At 40.6% G+C, this 22,420-nt stretch overlaps 1 protein-coding gene across 1 annotated transcript in view; it reads left to right on the top strand.

Moving 5' to 3' along the window:
- The window catches only part of ptchd4 (patched domain containing 4), a 31,091-nt gene extending 10,590 nt beyond the window's left edge, over positions 1–20,501 (top strand). The window contains exons 2-3 of the mRNA XM_061092096.1: positions 29–524; positions 18,817–20,501. Coding sequence (XP_060948079.1) covers positions 29–524; positions 18,817–20,501 — 2,181 coding nt within the window. The remainder of the gene's footprint in view (positions 1–28; positions 525–18,816) is intronic.
- The last annotated feature ends 1,919 nt before the right edge of the window (positions 20,502–22,420 follow it).

Genomic DNA, 22,420 nt, shown 5'->3' with positions numbered 1-22,420 from the left:
ATGTCAGATATCTCTACATCCCCTGCAGGATGGCCGTGTGTCCTTCATTGGCCACCAGCTGGGCGGCGTGTCCTATTCACCCAACAGCCGGGACCAGCAGGTCAAGTTTGCCCGTGCAGTTCAAATCACCTACTACCTCCGCAACCACGGACCTGTGGTGCAGGATGCCATCGCCGAGCGCTGGGAGAACGAGTTTGGTGCCTTGGCCAGCCGGCTGTCCACGGCCGAGGCTCCGCACGCCTCCGACCAACTCCACATCCAGTCGCTCACCTCCTTCAGCCTGTGGCGGGACTTCCACCAGACGGGCGTGCTGGCAAAGGGGGAGGTGCTGGTCAGCCTGGTGTTGGTGCTCCTGGCCGCCACCATCTCCAGCTCCATGAGGGACTGCCTGAGGGGGAAGCCGTTCCTGGGCCTCCTCGGCGTACTGACCATCTGCATCGCCAACGTGACGGCCGCAGGGATCTTCTTTATATCAGACGGGAAGTTCAACTCTACGCTGCTGGGGATCCCGTTCTTTGCCATGGGTGAGTGGGAGCGTGCAGCGTGACTGAGACCGACTGTGTGTCTGTGTGTGTATGAGTGTGTGCATGTGGTTAGTTAAAGGGCTTATCAGGGTTTGACACTCACAGACGGTTGATTGGGGAAGGGATTAGCAGAATTGTGTTGGGCTTTTCCTTAGAGGGGGCCCCCGAACGTTTATTGTTATGGGTACGTGGCATGTGTGTTTGCCTGTGTGTCCTAGCAGACTAGGTTGTGCAGCACATTCTTTTCTTAGGCAGTTTTACATGTCTTTGTGTGTAACTTTCGCATTGAGGACACGCTCCCTGAGTTGTAGTGCAGGTTATTGCACTGAGCCTGATATTATCCTCTCAACCAATGAGAAGCAACACACAACTCAGAATCCCAGAAAGCTTGATAATCAAATTATGAAAACACGTACAAAAAACGATTGATTTCATATTTAAAATTTGTCATATTTAGGTGGTGTCAGTGAACCATGATATGTAAAGGTGGAATTTATTTGCAGTGGATGCTGTAAATAAGGCAAGTTGGATCATAATAAACATAGAGCTGATGAAAAATTCCAAAATTCTTAAATTGAATGCCTTTTGAATAATCCCTCTGGTGTTACAGAGAGAAAAGGGTGTCTTCTGAGGATGACTCTGCTGTAAATCAAAAGCCTGCACAGACTGATATGTTACGGACAGTGTGTTCAAAAGTCTACGATGGCATCAGGGCTCTATGCACAATCTTAGAAATACAGAGGCCATACCATTAAGTCCTCCTCCATCCCTTGTAACAAAGGAGATGAACGTTTCTTTGACCCTATCTTATTAGATGGCTGTGCAGTATATTGCACATATTTAAATAGGCTCAAAACATGGTTACTTCCAGAATTTACATGATTGCAAAAAAAATCACAAATCAAGGTCAAGTAATCAAGTCACACATCTTCCACATGAACAACAATTGGATTTTGAAAAAAAGCTGAATCAACTTATACCAAACTTAATATTTGCCCCATATGATAAAATCACAGATAAATTATCGATACATTTAGAGATCAAGATGCTGACTCACTGGCCAGTAAGCACAAGAAAGTAAACTGAAACTAAATGTCTTGGCAAATACCATTTACTCTCCTTGGGAGAGTTTGTGTATTGCCATTATTCACTTTAAGCTGCAGGAGACAACATGTTTCTATTGCTATTGAGCAAAAATGTTATTATATCCCTTCAGTATAATGTAAATTAAGTGATCTGAGAGAAAACTAGGCTTCTGCACCTCGTCAAGGCTCCGTTTCCATCCTTGAGCTAATCTTGCCCTGTGGCCCGAGACAAGAGACGTTGACCAATCACTGGGCAGTTCAGGGAGAGCTGCGTCCGACGTCCCTTCAAGGAAAAGCCTGTCCTGAATCAATGGCAGTAAATCCTTCAGGAAAGGTTGCTATTCCAGCATCGGCATCAGCTGCCAAAGCAACCTAAGTCAAATGTGGACATCTTTTGCTTTTGTGTACGAAACCTGGGCATCTGCTCGTCTGGTGGAAGGGGTTCAGGTCAGAATGCCTCTATGCTAAAACGTCAGTATTGAATGTCCTAGGGATGAGATTTAACAATCAATTATATTCCTAGCGATACCTCCTACTGCAGCTTTAATAACACAATATAAATTCACAGTGCAGTGCAGTGCAATATATTATTTTTGTTCTATCTTTTTGTGCATTTTTTGTTATCTCTTCCCCTTTTCATTTTTATTTCTCTCCTCACGTCTTCAGTTATACTATATTTACACTATATATTTCCTTTCCTCGCTGTGCATTGCTAAGGTCACTGGATCCCCTGGGCTCTGGTATGGCTCTGCTGCAGGCCAGCAGACATAAGGGAAGTTTAAGTAATGCTCAGAAGCAGGAGGCTGGATCCACTGTGACCTATAAAGGCAGCAGAGGGGATGAGAGGAGAGGAGAAGAGAGGTGAGGGTGATAAAGGTGCCATGCTGAGAGAGGATAAGAAGGAAAGTCAAGGAGAAAGGAGCAAAGAAAAAAACTGCTCGTGATGGATAGAAAAAAGAGGAGGGCGAGGGAACAGACAGAGACAGTGGTAGAGGCAGAAAGTCACATCCAGAAGGAGGAGGTGGAGAAGGGCAAAGAGATGGAAAGGACTTGATTAAGTCTGTAATTTCATGTGACAGGACCTTAGAGGCAGCAGATGTCCACCCTCCTCTTGGGAGGTCCCGACTGAGACACACCCCTATCACTTTATCACCGCCACATCAGGGTAGACGCTGAGGACGGAAATGGATACTGATGCCCGATCTGTCAGTTAGGCGCCCCCTGTTGAGAGGTCATCACTGTTCAAAGCTCTCTCTGGACGTTTTAATTCAAATAGCAACTTGTAGTTTGAATTACTGACTGGATTATTTCAGAGCCTGGGCAGTTGTTTTCATCAGTTAGTAATGTTTGAGTACCTTTCAACATCCTGGCTTTAATGTGGTTTGAGCCCAGGATGATGTTATTGTGTTCCTGCAGCCTGTTCAAGTCCAGGCTGTCAGGAAATTCATTCGACTGAGTAATAGGGCCAGACGGAAAAAACAAATGACAATAAGATTTGATTTAGTTGTAATATTAAGATAATTAAGTTGTAATATTACAATAATTAATTCATAAATTAATGGGAATAGTCGCAAATTATAATATTCAAAGGTCAAAGTCACGTGTAAAAACACAAAATTATAAGGATAAAGTCATAATAATAATAACAGAAAAAAGTTGTATATTTATTTGAGTAAAGTCTAAATATAACGAGAATAAAACCGTTATCTTAGGCTTTGTGTGATGTGTGAAGGGGAACAGTAGAGGATCAGTCTGTCGTCTGCATTCAAATGAGAAATGTGGAGCATTGTTATTAAGTTATACTTTAGTAGAGGGCTCACAAATATCCAAATACTAATGCAACTCTACAATGTTATTTTCAGCTAATGAGTTAGCATGCAGCTGCTGCTGGCTACATGCTAACAAACATCTTTGCTGAAGCTGAGGTACCCAGACACTTCTGAGCCTCAGTCTGCACAGTCCTATGATTCATTCATGGCGCTGATATACACCATGGACCTAATTATCTGATCTGAATATAGTCCCATGGCTTCTTAGTTTGTTCTTGTACCCTTCATCTCCTCTGTGGAGACAACAGAAACACTTGGGATCCCAGTCTACTATTTAAAAACCCTTCGTATAGAATAGTTATTTGCACAGAATCTGAAATTATACCGATGGTGCAGGTTTTCCATGTAGACACAAATGGACATTTCATTGTTCTTGGGCACGGTTTATTGTTAATACTACAGCAAAAGTGCTAAAAAACGGTGCTTATAGCAATGTTTGTTTGTTGCAACTGACGTGGGCCGAGTTTTCAATAGTGCCGTGGTGTTCTCAAACTGTGAAAGTAATGAATTTGTGGACTTGGGCAGTTTCAATGTCTGCTCAAAGCATTGCAGTTACAGAACAGTTACGATACCACAACATGAGCCAGTTTTATTTTAGGATTCTCCTTTTAGTGCTGTTGGGGCTTAGAGTGAGCGATTTAGAGATTTAGCTGTATCTTCATAACCAGAAAGGTGGTATTAAGGGACTAGGTGAAGTGTGTTGTCAGCGATGTGAACACCTTGTAATTTAAAGCTGGCTTTTAGACTAAGTGTGTGAAAAGAGCCAGGCTTAGAGCTCCATTTTCAAGACACTTAACCTACTCCATTAAAGTGCATCACACATTATAAGAAATGAGTGATGCAAATAATTTTCATATTATTTCATCATTATGCCGTTATAAATATATATTATATTGTATTTGCTACAATATTTTGCTGTATTTGATTTGACTTAACAAAGGGACATACCTCCCCATACGTATCACACACAAACACATGAAAGTAGATGTCAATAGACTTTCGTGAAGGTATATTTCAGAAGCACGGATCCCAAAAATATGTATTGGTCCCTGCAGTAAACTTGGCTCCATCACATTGAAGTAGAAAAAGGTGTTACACAACCAAAAACATCCATTCCTAAAGCTTTCCATCTGTCAGGCCTGTGGTCTGAAGTGGCCAAATGAAGGCCACGTCTGAGAGACAGCTCACCACTGTTCTGTCTGACAGGATGGAAGTTAAACTCTGACATAAATGGCACATATGTGTGTTGAGACACCGCTCAGCACTGTGAGGTGTCGTGTTTACAGGATCATGCTGCTGGGAAGCTTTTCTTAGCCCTCAGGACTGGCACACTGGTCAAGAGTTAGATAACAAAGGGGAAAAAAACTGTCAAGACCCTTGGGACCATCTGTTTGACCTAGTAAGAAGTCTAGCGGCAGCATTTTGGATTGCTTGTAGATGTCTGAGGGCTGATTTGTCTAAAGAGTAAAGACCACCGCAGTAGTGAATAGGGGAGGAAACGTGGAATAGCATCTCTGATTTGCTATTTTCCCAGTAAGATAAGCTGAAACCCAGTCTAAATTAGTGTGAACGTTGACAATTACAATTTAAATAAAAAATGATCTTATCAGAGAAAAATACTATAGGACTATGAATCTGAGTAGACATTTGGTCAAGAGTTGGTGGTGCTACAGACGCATTGTGTTTGCTACAGAAATGAGGTTTGATTGTCAGCCATACGAGGCACATAACCATAGAGCTGTCAATTCAATGTAACGGCCAAACAACAAACAAAATGATCTTTTCAAAGTTGTTACAAAGTTTGATGGTATCCAATATTCAAGAGAGAATTTTCCTCTCTCCATGCTTGATTTGGCTTGTCAAATGTAAAGCTGCATAATGGTTCCCCTTTATCTCTCACAACGTAGTAGAACTAATCCATTATTCTCTCTGAACAATCCAGCTGATGTCATCCCTGGCCTTTGAATCATGTAGTGGAAGAAAACCCGGCACGGAGCAGGTACCATCACGTGGCAGCGGACCTTTGTTTAATATGGAGCAGCTTCCTCTCCTGCCTTTCTCCCCTGCCTCTATCTGCCTTGTCATCTTCGAGCCGGCCAATTACTGCTGAGCTGAGCTTGTCACTTTGTTCTCTCTCTGGATATGTGACGGCTGTTAGAAGTGCGAAAACAGGCAGGCAGAGGAGGAGAGGAAAGAAAGAGGAGGAGGGCTCATGAAACATACATGCTGTGTCTTCCCAGAGGAAGTGATGCCTCTGTCAGTCTCTGACAGGCCCAAATAAACTCAGGTATATTGACCTTCCCAAACTCTATTTTATTTACTCAACGCAACATGCAGCTACCGTACATTCTACAGGGGCATGATGGAACTCTGTAGTGCAGAGGTGTAAACTTTTCACCCTAACCATATTTGACTCGCACTGACAACATAAATTGCATTGAATGGCTGCCTTGCACAAAGTGTGTGCAGGTGTGTTATTTTCGGCAGAAAGTCAAACTACAAATGCCTTCATCAGTCAACTACGCTCACAACAGCATCAAGGTTATGTGCAATGGATGTAAACTGATATCGCCACCTAATATTGTTGTGATGGGTGTGCAGATTCCTTTTACAACCTTAGGGGGCTCACATCCTACATATATTCTGAACATTAGATCCATTTATTTAACATAGCTGTGGGTTCCATAGCCGAAGAACACCAAAGGATAAGATCAAAAGCTCCAAAAAAAGCTAATTTTGTGGCCTTGCATTTTCCTTGTTCATTGTTCTGTGCTGCTTCTTTTTGTTTCATATTTTCCAACACAAGCACCAATAGTGATATTTCCTGACACATGATCAATAAGCTGATATTTGCCCCAGCCAAACCTCATCCGTGCTTTATTCACGGTATATGTGCTACATGTGGAAACAAAAAAAAACATAAAACATCAAGGCCATTATTTTTGCTGTGAAACTTTGCTAGTCTTCATAAACTTAATACAGAGTAATCGGTATTTGGTAGTGGGTAAATCAGGTGATTAAGTTAGAAAGCACTGTCGGGTATAAAGCGATATGCATAAAACTTTCTTAGTATATTCAGCAGCTCTAGATTTGAGCTGTAATACATTTTGGTTATTAGTTTTTTATCTCCCCAGTTCCCAGGACTGTTTTTGCCTGAGGCGCTCCATCAAATTTTTAGCAACTATCATCTGCTCACTGATGATTCATGGCCCTTCTTGTCTCTTATATAAAAGTAGAGAATACTTATCTATAAGTATTCCTATACTATTTCTATAAGTCATGTTTTTTTTCACATATTCCAATTTGTCAATCAACCTGGAACATTGATTGGTATATTTATCCAAATGGCAGTTACGAAAAAAATACATAATAATTTTTAGGGTTAAATCACTGACCGACATTTGATTGGTTGTTAGAGGAAGGGTAATCAAAGGCAATCTGCCTCATCAATCTGAACCTGTGATGCCCTCGTACCTCTTTCTGAACATAGATATTTTTTACACACTGACATTTTTTAAACCTGTGAGGGCAAAATAGATGGCGACACTCAACATTCGTGCACAGTGACCATCACTGCTGACGGTGAAAATGCCCTCCGGGAATTCCTGCCTGTTTCACGAAGCAGCACTGGGAGAGTGATGATCGATCCAGGGAAGTTATTGCCGTGAGTGACTCTGGGAGGAAGGAAGTATGACAGCTTCAGCGTCGTTATTTAGTGCATCAGGGAGGAATAATAAACCAGGTACATTAATTAATATAGCTCCATAATGACATTTAGTACCAAATGGTATGAATGTGGTTTTTTTGAAAAGTAAGTGATCAGAATATGTCTGATATTTCCATCAGACACTGAATGTTGCTTTGGGCAACAGGAAGACAGATTTCTTGACAGGCGCCAGAATTATTTTTGACTTTATTATTAGTGTCATGTTCAAATTGTATTAAGCTTTTCCAAACATGTGTTCCCTTCTGAATTCACAATTATATAATCAGTGTTCACTAGTCTGTGTCCACTCTTTAATTGAAAACTGTGAAATGTGAACTTTGCTGTATTTATAGTACAAAGAAACTCTGCTTCTTGCAGGTAAAACTGAGCGTAGTATCAGGGAGGAAAAGGTTATGTTGAATTAAATCAGATGACTGTGACTGTGGAGGGATGTAGCAGTCACAGTCACACATGACGATCTGGCAACCTAAACCCAGGAGGATCCTTGGTGTTTGTGTGTGTGTGTGTGTGTGTGTGTGTGTGTGTGTGTGTGTGTGTCCTGAATTTGGTCAAATGAATAAGAATTATATTAAGAATAAAAAGCATGATACCTGCATTGCTCAACATTATTTGTGCATTTGCAATTAGAATAACATATATTGTTGTGATGCAGGACCTTTTGAGGTTTATTTTGATAGCGCTATATTCCCCAACTTGTGAAACTATAAAAAAAATTAATAAAAAGGACACAAATTCTCAGCAGATGTCTTCAAACAAAGTGCAGTGTCTGCTGCTCAAGCTCTGGCTCCAGCAGCAGCTACACAAACAAGCAGAGCAACACATGATAATCTGTTTACAGCGTCATTTGTCAGCCCCTTTGCATCACAGGCGAGTCATTTGTAATCCCTACTGCCACATTACTGCCACCAACCTTGATGTAGTCGACTTAACCATGGTATTTCAGTGTGTGCTTCTCTGAAGGTTTACTCCCATACTTCATACTTCATACCTTATGAGTATGGAGAGAGGACTCATAATCAGTTCTTTTGGGATTTGTGATATTTGCCATAACAGTAAAGACCTGTGTTGGTCCAGTTTTGAGGTAAGTGAAAGAAAGGAATCAATGGAATCCATGTACGTATGTGACAGCTTAAGTGTGTGTATGTGTGTGTGTGTGTGTGTGTGTGTGTGTGTGTGTGTGTGTGTGTGTGTGTGTGTGTGTGTGTGTGTGTGTGTGTGTGTGTGTGTGTGTGTGTGTGTATCTGTATGTGAAAGATTCAGGTAGTATTACTCATGTTGTCGGAACCTACATCTGTTTTCACACTCACGTTGTGGGGACTTGTTTTCCTTATGAGGACACAAATCAAGTCCCCATAAGCCAACGTAAATTTTAAGATGAAGACATGTTTTAGGTTAGGTTTAGAGTTGGGTAATATAGTTAAGGTTAGAGTGAGTGTCCAGGAAATCAATGTAAGTAAATGTAATGTCCTCAAAAGTCATGACTGTGTGTGTGTGTGTGTGTGTACATTACATGTGTCATATGTGGCTCCTCCTAAGTATTGATCTTCACAGTACTGTCAGAGTTCCCGGTCAAGAAACAGCTGACCTGGATGCAGCATTGAGCTAATGTTGCTAATGCTAAAGCATTTAATTTTAAACCCTAACATAAAGTATTAAAGTCTAATTATTTAAATCTATTGATTTACCAGTACGCAATAAAATGTTTGAGAAATCTAATCAACACCACAAGTATCCGATCAGATGCCTCCATGTGTGACATATTAAATGACATTAATCAGCCAGCTGTATAATTATTCACTAATGTGTGACAGGGGAGTAATGAACACATGGATCTGAGACCACTGCGGCCGATTGGTCTCAGATCTGCATCACAGGGGACCATTACTCTCATGTTTAGGCTTTGAAAGAGAAATGATTATACTTGACAGACCAATAGAGGGGCTATAGCTGCCACACATAAAGCTAGGACCTAGGACATTTGTCCATTTAAAGTGATGACAAAAATCATATGGTATTAGAAATTTGCCCAAAACTTTAACTATGGATCAAATCATTACATACATCTCCAAAAGGATGTATAGAGATCAACACCTTGCTGGCAGGAGTAAAAATCCCATTCAATTTCTGAATACAGAGTTTGATAAACATTTATGATATTGGAACCATCCGGTGTAAACACAAGCTATGAGACTGTGTTACGATGTCATATGATTGGATAGAAGCCACAAGTCAGCTCTGTTTGAAGAAAAACACATTTTTATATGCAATATCAAGTTGAAATACGTGTGACTTATAGATTGCATCATTTCTTTGTTGGGGAGGAAATAATGTTGTCCGAGGTAAGGATTTTTGGCAGTCAGATGAGAAGATAAACAGAATTCAACCAGAATACAGCAAAAGGCCACTATTGATTCAGGGGACCTCAGGGACTTCTGCCAGCAAGCTGTGACAACGTAGTCACATGCAAGACAGTGGATGTAGATGCTTTGCATAAAGTTTATGTCGAGCTGTACCCTAGATGGAAATATCTGCTGTAAGTATAAACTAAGTAGTTATTAAGTACATTTTCCATTACAGAAGCGCCCTGGAAGTCGTTTTAAAGGGATAATTGTGATGCGTAGCTCCTTTGTTCTTAAAATAATTATGCATATAGTCCTGTACCTTTGCATTTCGTCTTTTTTCCGACATTTAGTTTTCCTATTATTCAAATGTTTAAAGGTTAATTCATCTCGTAGCTGGTTGACCTGGACGGTCTTAAAACTGTAAAAGTGGTCAGTCACTGTTGTGCTGTATTGTTAAGAATTATACATTTTTAGTTTTTCACTTCACATGAATTTTAAAATCAATATATTTTGGATTGTTTAAAAAGATATTTAGAAAAAGCCACACCACCTCAATGTCACCGTCTCATTAGATTTGGTGTGAGTGTAGTAATATTGATCAGGGAGAATATCAGCATCAATGTAACTGATGTAAGTCAGTGAGCAGGTGTTGTTGAGGCTAATCCATCTTTAAAGGAACAGTCGGCAGGAGGTGCGGGGTTTTGAGAATACCCCTCTAAACAGCACTTATTACACATCAATGAGTCGTAAGGTCTTGATATTTTAAATGAGCTGAGAGAGAACATTAGTTAACCGTGCCTCATCCTTTGTTGCTGTACATTTTGGTCTGTTGTGGTATTTTTGTTTCGCTGCATGTCACTAAACTGCCAATGAAGTCGTGTCACACCAAAGAGGAGATTGTGACAGCTATGTTATTCTCTTATGGTGTTTCAGAGTCACGTAGATTGCTGCAGGTTTTCAGCGACAGTTATGTAAAATATTCATCACCCGAGGAACATTTTGAATCAGAGTGGTGTTTGATTTTGTATTGTGATATGGTCCCTGTGCTCTATGTGGTCTGACATCTGCACATTGACAGTAACAGTCAATGTGTTACTGTCAAGTAGATTAATCTTCTGTTTATTTGTCAGAATTCAGTCCAAACCCAAAATATCACAACTGCAACAAAATGTTACAATGTAGCAGAAACAGACGCTTGATTTAACTTATTATTGAAGTTTAGCATTTCTAGTGATTTATTTAACTCTCAAGAAACATGGGAAAATTATTATATGCATCAACAACAGCAACAACAATAATAATAATGATAATATTGAACTTTATTTATATGGTGTTGGTTCCACTGTGTTGGAGCTAAAACCTTAAAAAACATGACCCCTTTGTTAAAGCCTGGATCGTTAGACTGTTACAGCATTTGATTCTCTGTTCTCAGGGGCTTTGGAGCAGTGTCTAGGGTTACGAAGCAAGGGAAAAACTAGGGAGGTCATTCCCCTAAATACAATAATGATGCAACTCGACAACAAGTCCGCACACCACACCTCGAAAACAGACAGAGAAGCAAGTGTATTAGATATTACAAACAATCAAAAACCAAACTTCTGAAATGAGGAATCCATGAAGGACACAAACAGCACATGTTTAAAACATAAAGACAGTTTACTGCAGAGCAGCAACAGTAGCATACTGTGGATTTTTTCCTGCAGAAGGAGAGGACTTAATAATGCAAATGGTAAATTTGCTGTTTCACACCTGGAGGTACTTCCAGATAATCTGTTTCAAACCTTGCCAGCCTCCTGTTCAAAATGCAAGATAATGATGCCACTGAACTGCAGGGGGAATGTGAGTGTATGTGTGCATTGTAGCAACCCCGGCTGAATGATGGTGTGACTCTCAATTACAGATGGTTCATAACGCTCCAAACATGCCGTGAACAGTGTGAACACACCGTAAGAGCGAAGAGGAAAACAAACAAATATTACTTCTCTTAATATCCACATGAAGGACCTTAAAGGTGTGAAAAATATCCAACTACAGTTTTTTATAAAGCTTGACTTTAACATTAGTTACTATTTATACAAACATGAAATTCCCATCACCTTGATATATCTATTTTTCTTAACAAAATGACAAACTCTTGATAGAGACCTGCGTGTAGGCATTTTTAGCTTATATGAAATTATGTGTCTCAGTATAAGGATACTTTTCCCCGCACATTGTAAAATTGTAAACACGCATGTGGTAATAAGCAACATTTATAACCACATTTAACATAGCCAAGGCTCGTTTGCATGTGGCATTACAACGAATATAGCACATGCAGTGATCTTGCACACTCACACTGCAGTTGTAACATCAGATAGAATCAAAAAAATGTACAAACTTTGTGCCCTTATTAGTGAGGTGCTAAACCAACAAATAGTAAGATTTCTCATTTGTTCACAAGGCATCGCTTCCATTTTATCAAACGTCTTTTTGATTACTGGCATTACCTTTTCAAAATAAAGGTTTGTTGTTTATTTTACAGTCAATATTAAAAATTATAAAAAGCAGACGAACATGTATAAAATGTTTTGCTTGTGATACAAATTTCAATCATACAGGGTTTTAAGAATGCTGTTGTCTGTTGTGACAAGTCTCTATTTGACACAAAATAATCTAAACCCACAAATGCATCATTACATTGGTTTAACTTCAATTGTGTGAAAATGTCATGTCGAAGGCTCATATGGCTCAAAACAGTCTTCATGTAGGAGCCCATTGCTCATAGTAAGAAATGTAGTTAGAAAATAAGTTTTAACTATATTTTAATGTATTTTGAAGCAAAGGAGGAATGATTCCATGATACTCCGACTGAGAGTATATTTGCTAATCTCACCCTGCAGTCTTGGTGATGATGCTGTCTTTCAGTATTCATCACTTCTGTCCGTAATCCCCTGCAGCAGGGTTAAAATCACCTCCACCAAAAACTGTGTATGAGCTAAAAGCTGCAGTGAGGCAGCAACTACAGGCATTACTGAGGATAAGCAAATACAACATTATCTGTATCTGTACCTGTATCTTTTCAACCAACTAAATTATCCGAATCCGGTCACGAACTTGAACCGGAAGTGGGTGGGGTTTAAACCAAAAGTTACTATTTTAAGCCTGACATGGATGATCAAAAGTTGCTATATTTATTGTTTATTAGAAAACTATTTAGAGAACAGCCTTAGACTTGAGCTTCAGATCAAATTTTTGATCACAAGAATAGGAGGAATATTTAGAACCATTTTTTTTATAAACTTTAGTGAATAAACTTCAGTGAATCAATGAACACAACACGTGCAGTATTAAGAAGTATTAAGTAAACGGATACTCGTTTCAAACGAGTATTCGGCTCAATCATAGGCAGCACTGCAGGAATATGCTTTTGAAATGAACAGTTAGATTGTAGAAAGGTTCTATATGTTTGTTATTAAAATACAATAACTGCGATTTATATGGAGCGTATTCACCCAAATATTGACCAGGACATGAAGATTGCTTTTTGGCTTCCCCTGTGTTCGTCCTCACTTTCTTTCCCCCTCATCTGTTTTTATTGAATTTGTGCAACAAGCAACCTCCTTGCAATATTGGCTCCTTTGTCATCACTACCCGTGTGATGAGCCAGAATGGTTTACCGTCATCCTGATTGTCCACAGTGGGTGGGAGTGGTTGACCTGACATCTTGCCTCACAATGGATGCATTTTCAGGGGTAGGTTTGATAGCAGAAATTTAGTTTAATGCCTCAGTGGCTTTTTGGTGTGGGCCAGGAGAGGGGGGAAGGACATATGCAGACCCCAGCTTCTATTTTTCGGGAAGAATATAGTCTGCAGGACACCCAGTGAAAAACAGGCCTTTTACAATCCAGGAGTTTGAGATACAAGGCCTCTTCCATCTTCATCCTTCCATTCTGAGCTCCAGCTTCTCATCTTTCTCCCTGTCTTTATCCATCCCTGTGTCAGACAGCACAGGCTACCCCCCATTACAGAGGGGGGGGGGGGGGGGGTCAGGTGATTCAGTTCGCCAATGTTGTAGATAGATTGGCAGAGGTTATCACAAGCTATACCTGTTTTCATGGTTTGAGAAATACCAGAATAAAGCCAGTATATCCATGATTTCAGAAATACTGAGGTCTTAAGTCTAAGTGCCTGCTGAGGCTCAAATTAAGCACATGGAGCCTCATGGAGATACACACACACACAATGTGATTTCACTGATATGCTCAGTTAAAAAAAAATTAGACTTCAGTACTTCAGTGACCTGGGCATCACATTTCAGCTCAGAATAAAAAGAGATAACACCTATCCCTTTCATTGACACAGAGCACCCAGGCATTAGACTGTATTTATATTAACAGTGCAGCTACCAGGGGAAGGAGTAATTATAGGGATTTGGGGGTTAGAGTCATTCAAATGGACCTTCAACACTTCAGCTTTGTAAGACACAACAGAGGACTGAACCATGTCACTGAATCCTACCCCTTTAGTTATTGTTGCTTTGTCTCTTGAGTCTGTCAAATCAAGCACAGTCAGTATAATGTCCAAAAATGTAACATCAGCGAATTAACCAATTAAAATACATAGTAATTTTGGAATGGCAATCATGTAAATCGTTTTTTTTAACAGACGTTTTCTGTGGGGTTGGGAGGGATACATAAATAAAAAAAGTTGGTTGGAATCAGTTGCAGACATTTTAACTTCACTGAATTTGACAATGCAAACCTGCAAAAGGGTCTTAAATATGTATTTGATGGCTACATATTTAAGATTAGGCTAGGTGATGCAAATCAAGGCTTTAGCTAACAGTCCAACTCTTAATATTTTCTCTAATTATTTATCAATACGCTGATTTGTTTTGCTCAATGTAGCTGATCCTTGTGGGACGACACGAAACAAAGCAACGTTAGAGAAGGTTGCACCTAAAGCAGAGGACATGTTGTCCACTGTGTTTGAGATAACTAAAGTCACAAGTACAACTCAATGATAAAAGGTTTTAGTATAAAATTGTAAATTCTTATTAAAAACAAAAAAGAAAATACTGCAGGCATCACATCATTGTCCTTCATAGCAACAGGAAAGAGCTTAACTAGGGAGCTTCATATTTACTTTACTGTAGCCAGCTGTTATTGTCCCAAAATTCTCCTTTCATTGCACATAGCTGTTCACAGATATTGACTCACCTCACTGCAGCTGTCAAAACCTGCAGTGTCAGAGGAAACAAAGGGAGGTGAAACGAGGCAGCCTTGTTCATTTGCTATCTGTATGCATGTGTTTGTGTGTGTGGGAGAAGAAGACGAGCGCTACAGCAAATGAGAGTCTGGTCTCCCCTGAAGACTCATTGTTGTGGCTATAAAGTTCTAAGATGGTAGTCACGCTGTGTGTGTGTGGGACACTGGTTTAGTTTTATCACAGCAATAATCGAGGCAGGTGGGACTGGGAATGCAGCTTCTTGCTCTGACTCAGTTGCGGTGTTACAAGGAGGTCTCTGTAAGACGTTCAGTTTTGCATTTATCAGCATTCAGACATTGAGAGAACTGTCGGTTTTGTCCAAAGATGATTAGCATTGAGCTTCAGTCAGGCTCCCAGCCATGTGCTTCTCTCTATCCCACCATTTGACTTTCTTATCCATCAAGGCTCCTGCACTGTTTACGATTTCCTCCTTCCTTTGTCCTCTGGATGACATTTTAAACACCTATTTTTTTGATCAATCTCTTAGTTTGTGTGTAACCTACAGGGTTAGTAACAAGAGCGAAACAGTGTTGATGTAGGTGTCAGATTTTGATTTAGCTTGAGTATTTTTCACGGAAACTGAAACGTGAGAGGAGAAAACATCAAATAATATTGCAGCAGTATTTCAATATCAATAGTAGTAACGATTATTTTGATAATAGATTAATCTTTCAATTACATGTTCGATCAGATATAAAGACAAATGCTAACTTATACAATGCTGTTTTTGTGTGTATTACACACATCTGCCACTTTATTATGATGGTATTCCAGATTCAGATATCTACTAATCATTATTCAAGTTCATGATATCTACAACACCCTTCAGACAACTTTAAACTTCATTTAAGGTATCTTAAATTGAGGAAAATCAATGATATCGTCATCTGGAATTTAATGTTATAACTGCAGTGGAACAAACAGAAAATTACAGTTTGTGTTTTGTTTCAGTGCTGCTTCTCTTCATTCAGCCTAGATGTCCCTCGCCCACTGCTGCCCTCGCTGTCTCTCCTCGTTGAGTCTGGGAACAGTTGTTCAATATGTGAATTTTTTTTCTTAAAAACCCTAAAAGCTAATTTCACATGCAGCATAACATCACTGTGGTATGAACCTCAACTGTGTATGATCCTCCAGTAAACCGAGAAGTAGAAGGATGGCTCCAACATGTTTTCTCTTTAGGTTCATACCACAGTGTTGTTGTGCTGCTGTTCTATGCGAAATCAAATCAGTACATTGTGTAGATAACGGTCTTTTCTAAAGGCTTGAATGTAAAATGCTCCCACATTGGACGATTTACTCCACTGTATCTTTTAACTATTATCACTTAATCAACACTTTTAATTTTGTTTTTTAGGACTGATCTTACGAACAACTGGTGCAATCAATCCCTGCAATACAAATGGCCTAAATTGTGTCAAAAATACTAAACTGAGCTGTTAACCTAAAATGCACCTCAGGGCAACAATTCCACTTCTAACTTGCTAGAAGAAATTACATAGAATATATTATGTCCCTTTCAGAACATTGCATACTTCATTTGTCTGAACCTTTGAATTGAATATTTGCAGAACATGTATTTCTGATACACAGACTTGAATTGACTTCAATTTAAGGATAAAATCTCAATTATATGTTTGTTCCAGGATTATGAATTTGGGGATTCACTGCTTCCCCGCTTTTTTATATTAATGTAAATCCACCATGTTTTGGTTCGGAAAATGATCATTAACTGCTGCTATTAATCATAAAAATGCTCAGGTTGTCCCAGTGGACTGCCGGCCGGGACATATACTATGTGATTGTGGCATCCCTGGCTTGGATCCAGCATGTACGCACACACACGTATACAAATGTAAACATTTGTCAGAATCCTTCTTTGGAGATAAGAACCAGGGACACTTTACCAGATGGGCTCACTGCCATTATCCACCTCCACCTGCCGGCAATCAATCACTCTAATGAATCTGTGAGCTGTTCCAATCATGCCTGGAAAATAACATGCTTCTTAACATCCTATTTGGTAACTAGTGATGGGAAACGCACGCATTCGCCCATGGTGTAATGCTGGTGTGAATTTCCTCTCAGTCCAAACCCTATAAACCAACTGACACTAACTAATTGACTTGCAGAACAGCTTAATAAAACTAAAAGCAGGAAGACCCATCTAGCTGACTCATTACTATGGCCTAATCCTTTATAGTTAATTAGCTCTTTTCCCCCTCTCTGTCAAACAAAGGGAAATTTATAATACTGTCAATCCCCCCTTACTTTCCTGTCCACCTACAGTGCTCTAACTGAAAGGAATATTTTAAAGCTGATGTAGGCAGAGAAACGAGTTTCCAATCCATCTTTCACTGTTACTGAAATATTTACGTAGTGGAGGAACATTAAATTAATTGTAGTGTTCAGAAATTTATAAGACAGTCTCCCTGACCACCACCCCCACCCTCCTCTTCAAATGTATGTTAATATTTCTTGTCACACTAACATTGTTTAGCAGCCAGTACTTTGGAATTAAAGGATGTCCTGACATGTTTGCTGCGACTGCTGACACTTTGATACCAGCTGGTTCATAAAAAATACCCTATAATATATACAAATCTAATGTAACTTATACACTTAAGGTCTTGACCTTGTTATGTATCAAATTTTTATTTTACTGTGGCCTTTTGTGCGACTACCTAATTATTATTATTATTATTAAAGTTGGACCCCTGAAGAGCCACTGGTTCCAGAATTACTTTGCCCCTCTGCAAATCCTTTTTTCTTCTCCTTTCATGACGTTCACCCTCCCTGGCAGTGATACAATCCTATCTGTTTTAATGTTTCATACAGAAACCCATAAGCCCTGGCTGCAGTGGCTGTGCCGAGGAAGTGTGACACAGGCATGAATCAGAGTGTATTTAAAATGAGATGTTGCAGTTTGGGCCAAAACACAACACCATAGGGGCCAAAGACAGCACCGCCGCTGCAGAACTCATCCCAGAATCGATCATTTATTCCGTTTAATTTATCTTTGCCAACTATTTCTGACTGGTACTGGCACATGAAACAGAATTTTAAAGTAAGTAATATTCAATACTAGACTTCAAAGGAGGAAAAACCCAGCTGCACCGACCTCTATGAGCTGAAAGTTACTAGTCTGTTGAACCCAGCCAGGCTTCACAGCTTCACGTTCTGATCACATCTGCCTGGGACGCAAAGTTGCTCTCACCGAACTTCTGCTGCAGAGGGTACGGAGAAACTAATTGTCACCACTGTTTGGCAGTGTGAGCAGGATAATTACCCTTGAGAATTGTGAGTCGTCACAATGCGGTTCATACTTTCTGTGGGGGGTTCTGCAGCGTGCTGGAGGCAGGATGTAACATTTACATTCCACTGCAACGATCAAGTCGTTTTTGTTTGAATTTACATCTTCTTTGTTGTCTTGTATGTGTGTTGCTGTTGTTGGGCTGGAAGGAGAAACTCCAGAGAAAGTCTGCAGCAACTGACTCACACATTTGTCTTACAGCCTCTCTTTAATAATTTCAAGAGTTTATGTTCAGAGTTCAGTGCATGTCTGAAAGCACCTTCGGTTTAATTAGTCTTAAAGGTCAGTAGTTGGGTGATTTATACTGAAATTCGACTTAGGAGTCAGAGCTTATCGCTTCACTTAGACATCTACCTTTACCAGATGCATTTCACGCACAGATGTTTAAAGCAATCCAACTATCTCTATTATTTATTTAATATCTATTCTACGACCTCAACTATGTCCTCAAATGTAACCAGGAGAGATTTGATTTCTCCTCTGAAATGCATTAATTGTCCGTTTTCTTACACTGACTTCTCGAAACGAGGCTGTCTGAAATAATTCTTTATAAGCAGGACGCACAAATCCTTTTCAACTTCTATGAGGAAACATACATTTAAGGCCACAGAAAATCACAACTTCAGCAGTGTGTCTGATTCATTGTGCAATGACATGGACCATATTCTCTTCATGAAAACTATCACAACATACAAACTGGGCCGTTTTTTGTATAAAATGTTAACACATCTCTCTCTTGCTTCTTCCAGGCCATGGTACCAAAGGAGTGTTCGAGCTGCTAGCCGGCTGGAGGAGAACGAGGGAAACCCTCCCCTTCAAGGAACGTGTGGCGGACGCTTTTGCTGATGTGATGGTGTGCTACACCATGACAAGCTCACTCTACATCATCACTTTTGGCATGGGAGCTAGCCCATTTACCAACATCGAGTCTGTGAAAATTTTCTGTCAGAGCATGTGCGTAGCCATACTGGTCAACTACTTCTACGTCTTCTCGTTCTATGGCTCCTGCCTGGTGTTTGCTGGACAGCTGGAGCAGAACCGCTACCACAGTGTTTTCTGTTGTAAAATCCCCTCAGTGGAGTATCTGGACCGCCAGCCCACGTGGTTTAAAACTATGATGAGTGACGGCCATGACCTGTCCACGCACCACGACAGTGTACCCTACCAGAATCACTTCATCCAGCACTTCCTGCGAGAGCACTTCACAGAGTGGATAACCAATACTTATGTGAAACCCTTTGTGGTCATTCTCTATCTCATCTACGCCTCTTTCTCATTCATGGGATGTTTACAAATTAGCGATGGATCAAATATTGTTAACCTGCTGGCAAGTAACTCTCCGAGTGTCTCGTATGCTCTAACCCAACAGAAATACTTTAGCAACTACAGCCCTGTGATCGGGTTTTATATTTACGAGCCCATTGAGTACTGGAACTCCACGGTGCAGGAGCACCTGAAGACTCTTAGTCACGGCTTCAACAAGATCTCCTGGATGGACAACTTTTTCCACTACCTGCGGGTGGTGAATGTGAGTGCGTCAACTAAGAGCGACTTCATCACCATCCTTAAAGGCTCCTTCCTGCGCAGCCCGGAGTACCAGCACTTCACTGAGGACATCATATTCTCAAAGAATCGTGAGACTGACGAGTATGATATAATCGCCTCACGGATGTACCTGGTGGCGCGGACAACTGAGAAGAAGCGTGAGGACGTGGTGGAGCTCCTGGAAAAGCTCCGTCCGTTGATGCTTATAAACAGCATCAAGTTCATTGCCTTCAATCCAACATTTGTGTTCATGGACCGCTACAGCTCTTCTGTCATCTCCCCCATCCTGACCTCAGGCTTCAGTGTGCTCACCATCCTCATCCTCACTTTCTTCCTGGTCATCAACCCCTTAGCGAACTTCTGGCTCATCCTCACAGTAACGTCGGTGGAACTGGGCGTCTTGGGTTTGATGACCCTTTGGAACGTTGGCATGGACAGCATCTCAATCCTGTGCCTTATTTTTACCCTCAACTTCGCCATGGATCACTGTGTACCACACCTGTACACTTTTGTGCTGGCCAACGAGCACACCAGGACGCAGTGCATCAAGTTGGCACTGGAGGAGCACGGGGCTGCCATCCTGCAGAACACATCCTGCTTCGTGATCGGTATCATGCCCCTGGTGTTTGTGCCTTCCAATCTGACCTACACACTGTTCAAGTGCTCCCTCCTCACTGCAGGCTGCACTGTGCTGCACTGCTTCGTCATCCTGCCGGTCTTCTTGACCTTCTTCCCACCATCCAAAAAGAGACACAAGAAAAAGAAACGGGCCAAGCGGAAAGAACGGGAGAGGGAGAGAGAGCGGGAAAGGGAGAGGGAAAGAGAAAGGGAGGAGATACATGAGTGCATTGAAGTCAGGGAGAATCCTGATCATGTGACAAACGTCTGAGTAGTTTGTTATGTTAGCAGTGCACATCAGTGGGTCAGTTATTGGTTAAGGAGAGGTGTTCTCCAACTGTGAGGTGCCTCTACAGGTGCAGGGGAGCTTGATATGTCCCCTGAGGAGTGGACAACCGTCACTCCCAACCAATAGCAGCTAAGCTGGCCAGAGTAGAGCGCAGCCCCACTGGTCGGTCATGCAGTCCTTCAGTCTGGACAGTGAAACATGCTCATGGTTCTAAAGCTCTTTCCCAACTATTTGGTATTAAACACAAGTTAGTTGCCAGAACCTATGCTTGCTGCGTCTGTAGGTACATTCTAAACACACAGTGTGGTAGTCCATTATAGCAATAGCAAATCTAAGTGCATCTCCTGCTGCCCTTATCTCAAAGACAATGAGAGAGGAGCAAAGCAGTCTGTTAAAATAAGGACACAAGGAAAAGTTGGTGAAAGTGCTAAGGGTGATAATACACAAGTGCACAGATTGAAAGTGGGCAGGCGACGACTGTGATCGCACCTCACTCCTCACACCTCAGTAACATCAAACAGAAACAGAACCAAATTCTGTGGAAAGAGAGAAACTGTGGACCTGGAAGCACACTGCATGCGTTTCTGTAACAAGAAATCAAGCTGAACGGGGCAGATGGCAAACACTGTGTCAATTGTGAAGAATTGTCTTGCACATTGCATTACGTGAATAGTACGGTCAAGGTAATGAGGCAAATATGTCTTCATCCCAGAAGTCATCATAGGTTTCAGACAATGGCAAAATATACTGCAGATGTATGAGGAGAAAGTGATAAGGAACTATTGGGCAGCATTAGTTGAAAAGGCAGTAAGTGAGTACTTATATTAGAATACTTGAGTAAATCCTAAACTGCTTCTGCAAACCACTAAAACCAAAAGTGAAGAGTGTATTCAAGGCTGGAAATATATCCCAGAAGATTGATTACAATGGAAAATTTCTGTGAGGGTACGAATGGGTTTGTGATCCACTCACAAAAGCTCACTGGCGTGATACTGGTATAAGGAAGGTCCGGATGTGATTCATTACTAGCAGTGGTGCCAAATGGTGTACAGAAACCTTTGTCCGACTGATTTCTATAAAAACAACCAACAAAAAATATCAGCTTGATATTTGTCCAAGCTAATTTAAATGATTGCTATTAAGTGTCTTTTGGGTTTGTGAAGCTGATTAGGAAACAGGCTTTAAATTAGGCAGTGAGGCACTTTTTGTGAAGAATGCTGTCTCTGAATAGCGTGACAAATTGAAACGAAGAGCTGAAGTGAAACGAGAATTTTCTTTTGCTCCAAATGTAGGAAACTTCAATTAAAAAAAACAATAACATGTTAATAATACAAATAAGTAAAAGTCCAGCCCTGCAGCCTTGCTGAAGAGCATGTTCACACCATTTGTCTATACAGAAATAGGGCATTTGAAAAAAAATGCATCATTGTTTTTCTTTAAATTTGTATTGCTTTTTTTTATTTAATATTTGGTTTTGAGCCCTCAAACTGTAATAAATTATATTTTTATGCAGCCAATGGATCGAAGTGTGCAATGTAAGGTGTGGATCATAATCACCTGGTGCTGCAGTTCCCCCAGCAGTGCAAACCGTTTTAGCATCTTTAGCTTGATGTTTTTATTGTACAACCCAATACATTACTGTTTTTGGTTCACATCAACTACTTTCATCAACCTGGTTTGCAGCAGCAGGCAGCATTAGCCTGTGAAAAAAGCTTTATCAATTTATCTCTATAAAATACCCTGTTTATTAATTCAGTCTTGGAATTCTTAACTGGCTGCTGTTTCTCCGTGGGGTAAACAGTATTATCTGTGTCCGTCAAAGTCCGATAGAAATCTGTGTTGCAGTCAAAAAAACAAACACACTCAAGGTCAGCAGGCCCAACAGATACCGGACTGAGCTG

Source organism: Limanda limanda, chromosome 18, assembly GCF_963576545.1.
Source record: "Limanda limanda chromosome 18, fLimLim1.1, whole genome shotgun sequence".
NCBI lineage: Eukaryota > Metazoa > Chordata > Actinopteri > Pleuronectiformes > Pleuronectidae > Limanda > Limanda limanda.
This window is presented reverse-complemented; position numbering and strand designations above follow the sequence as displayed.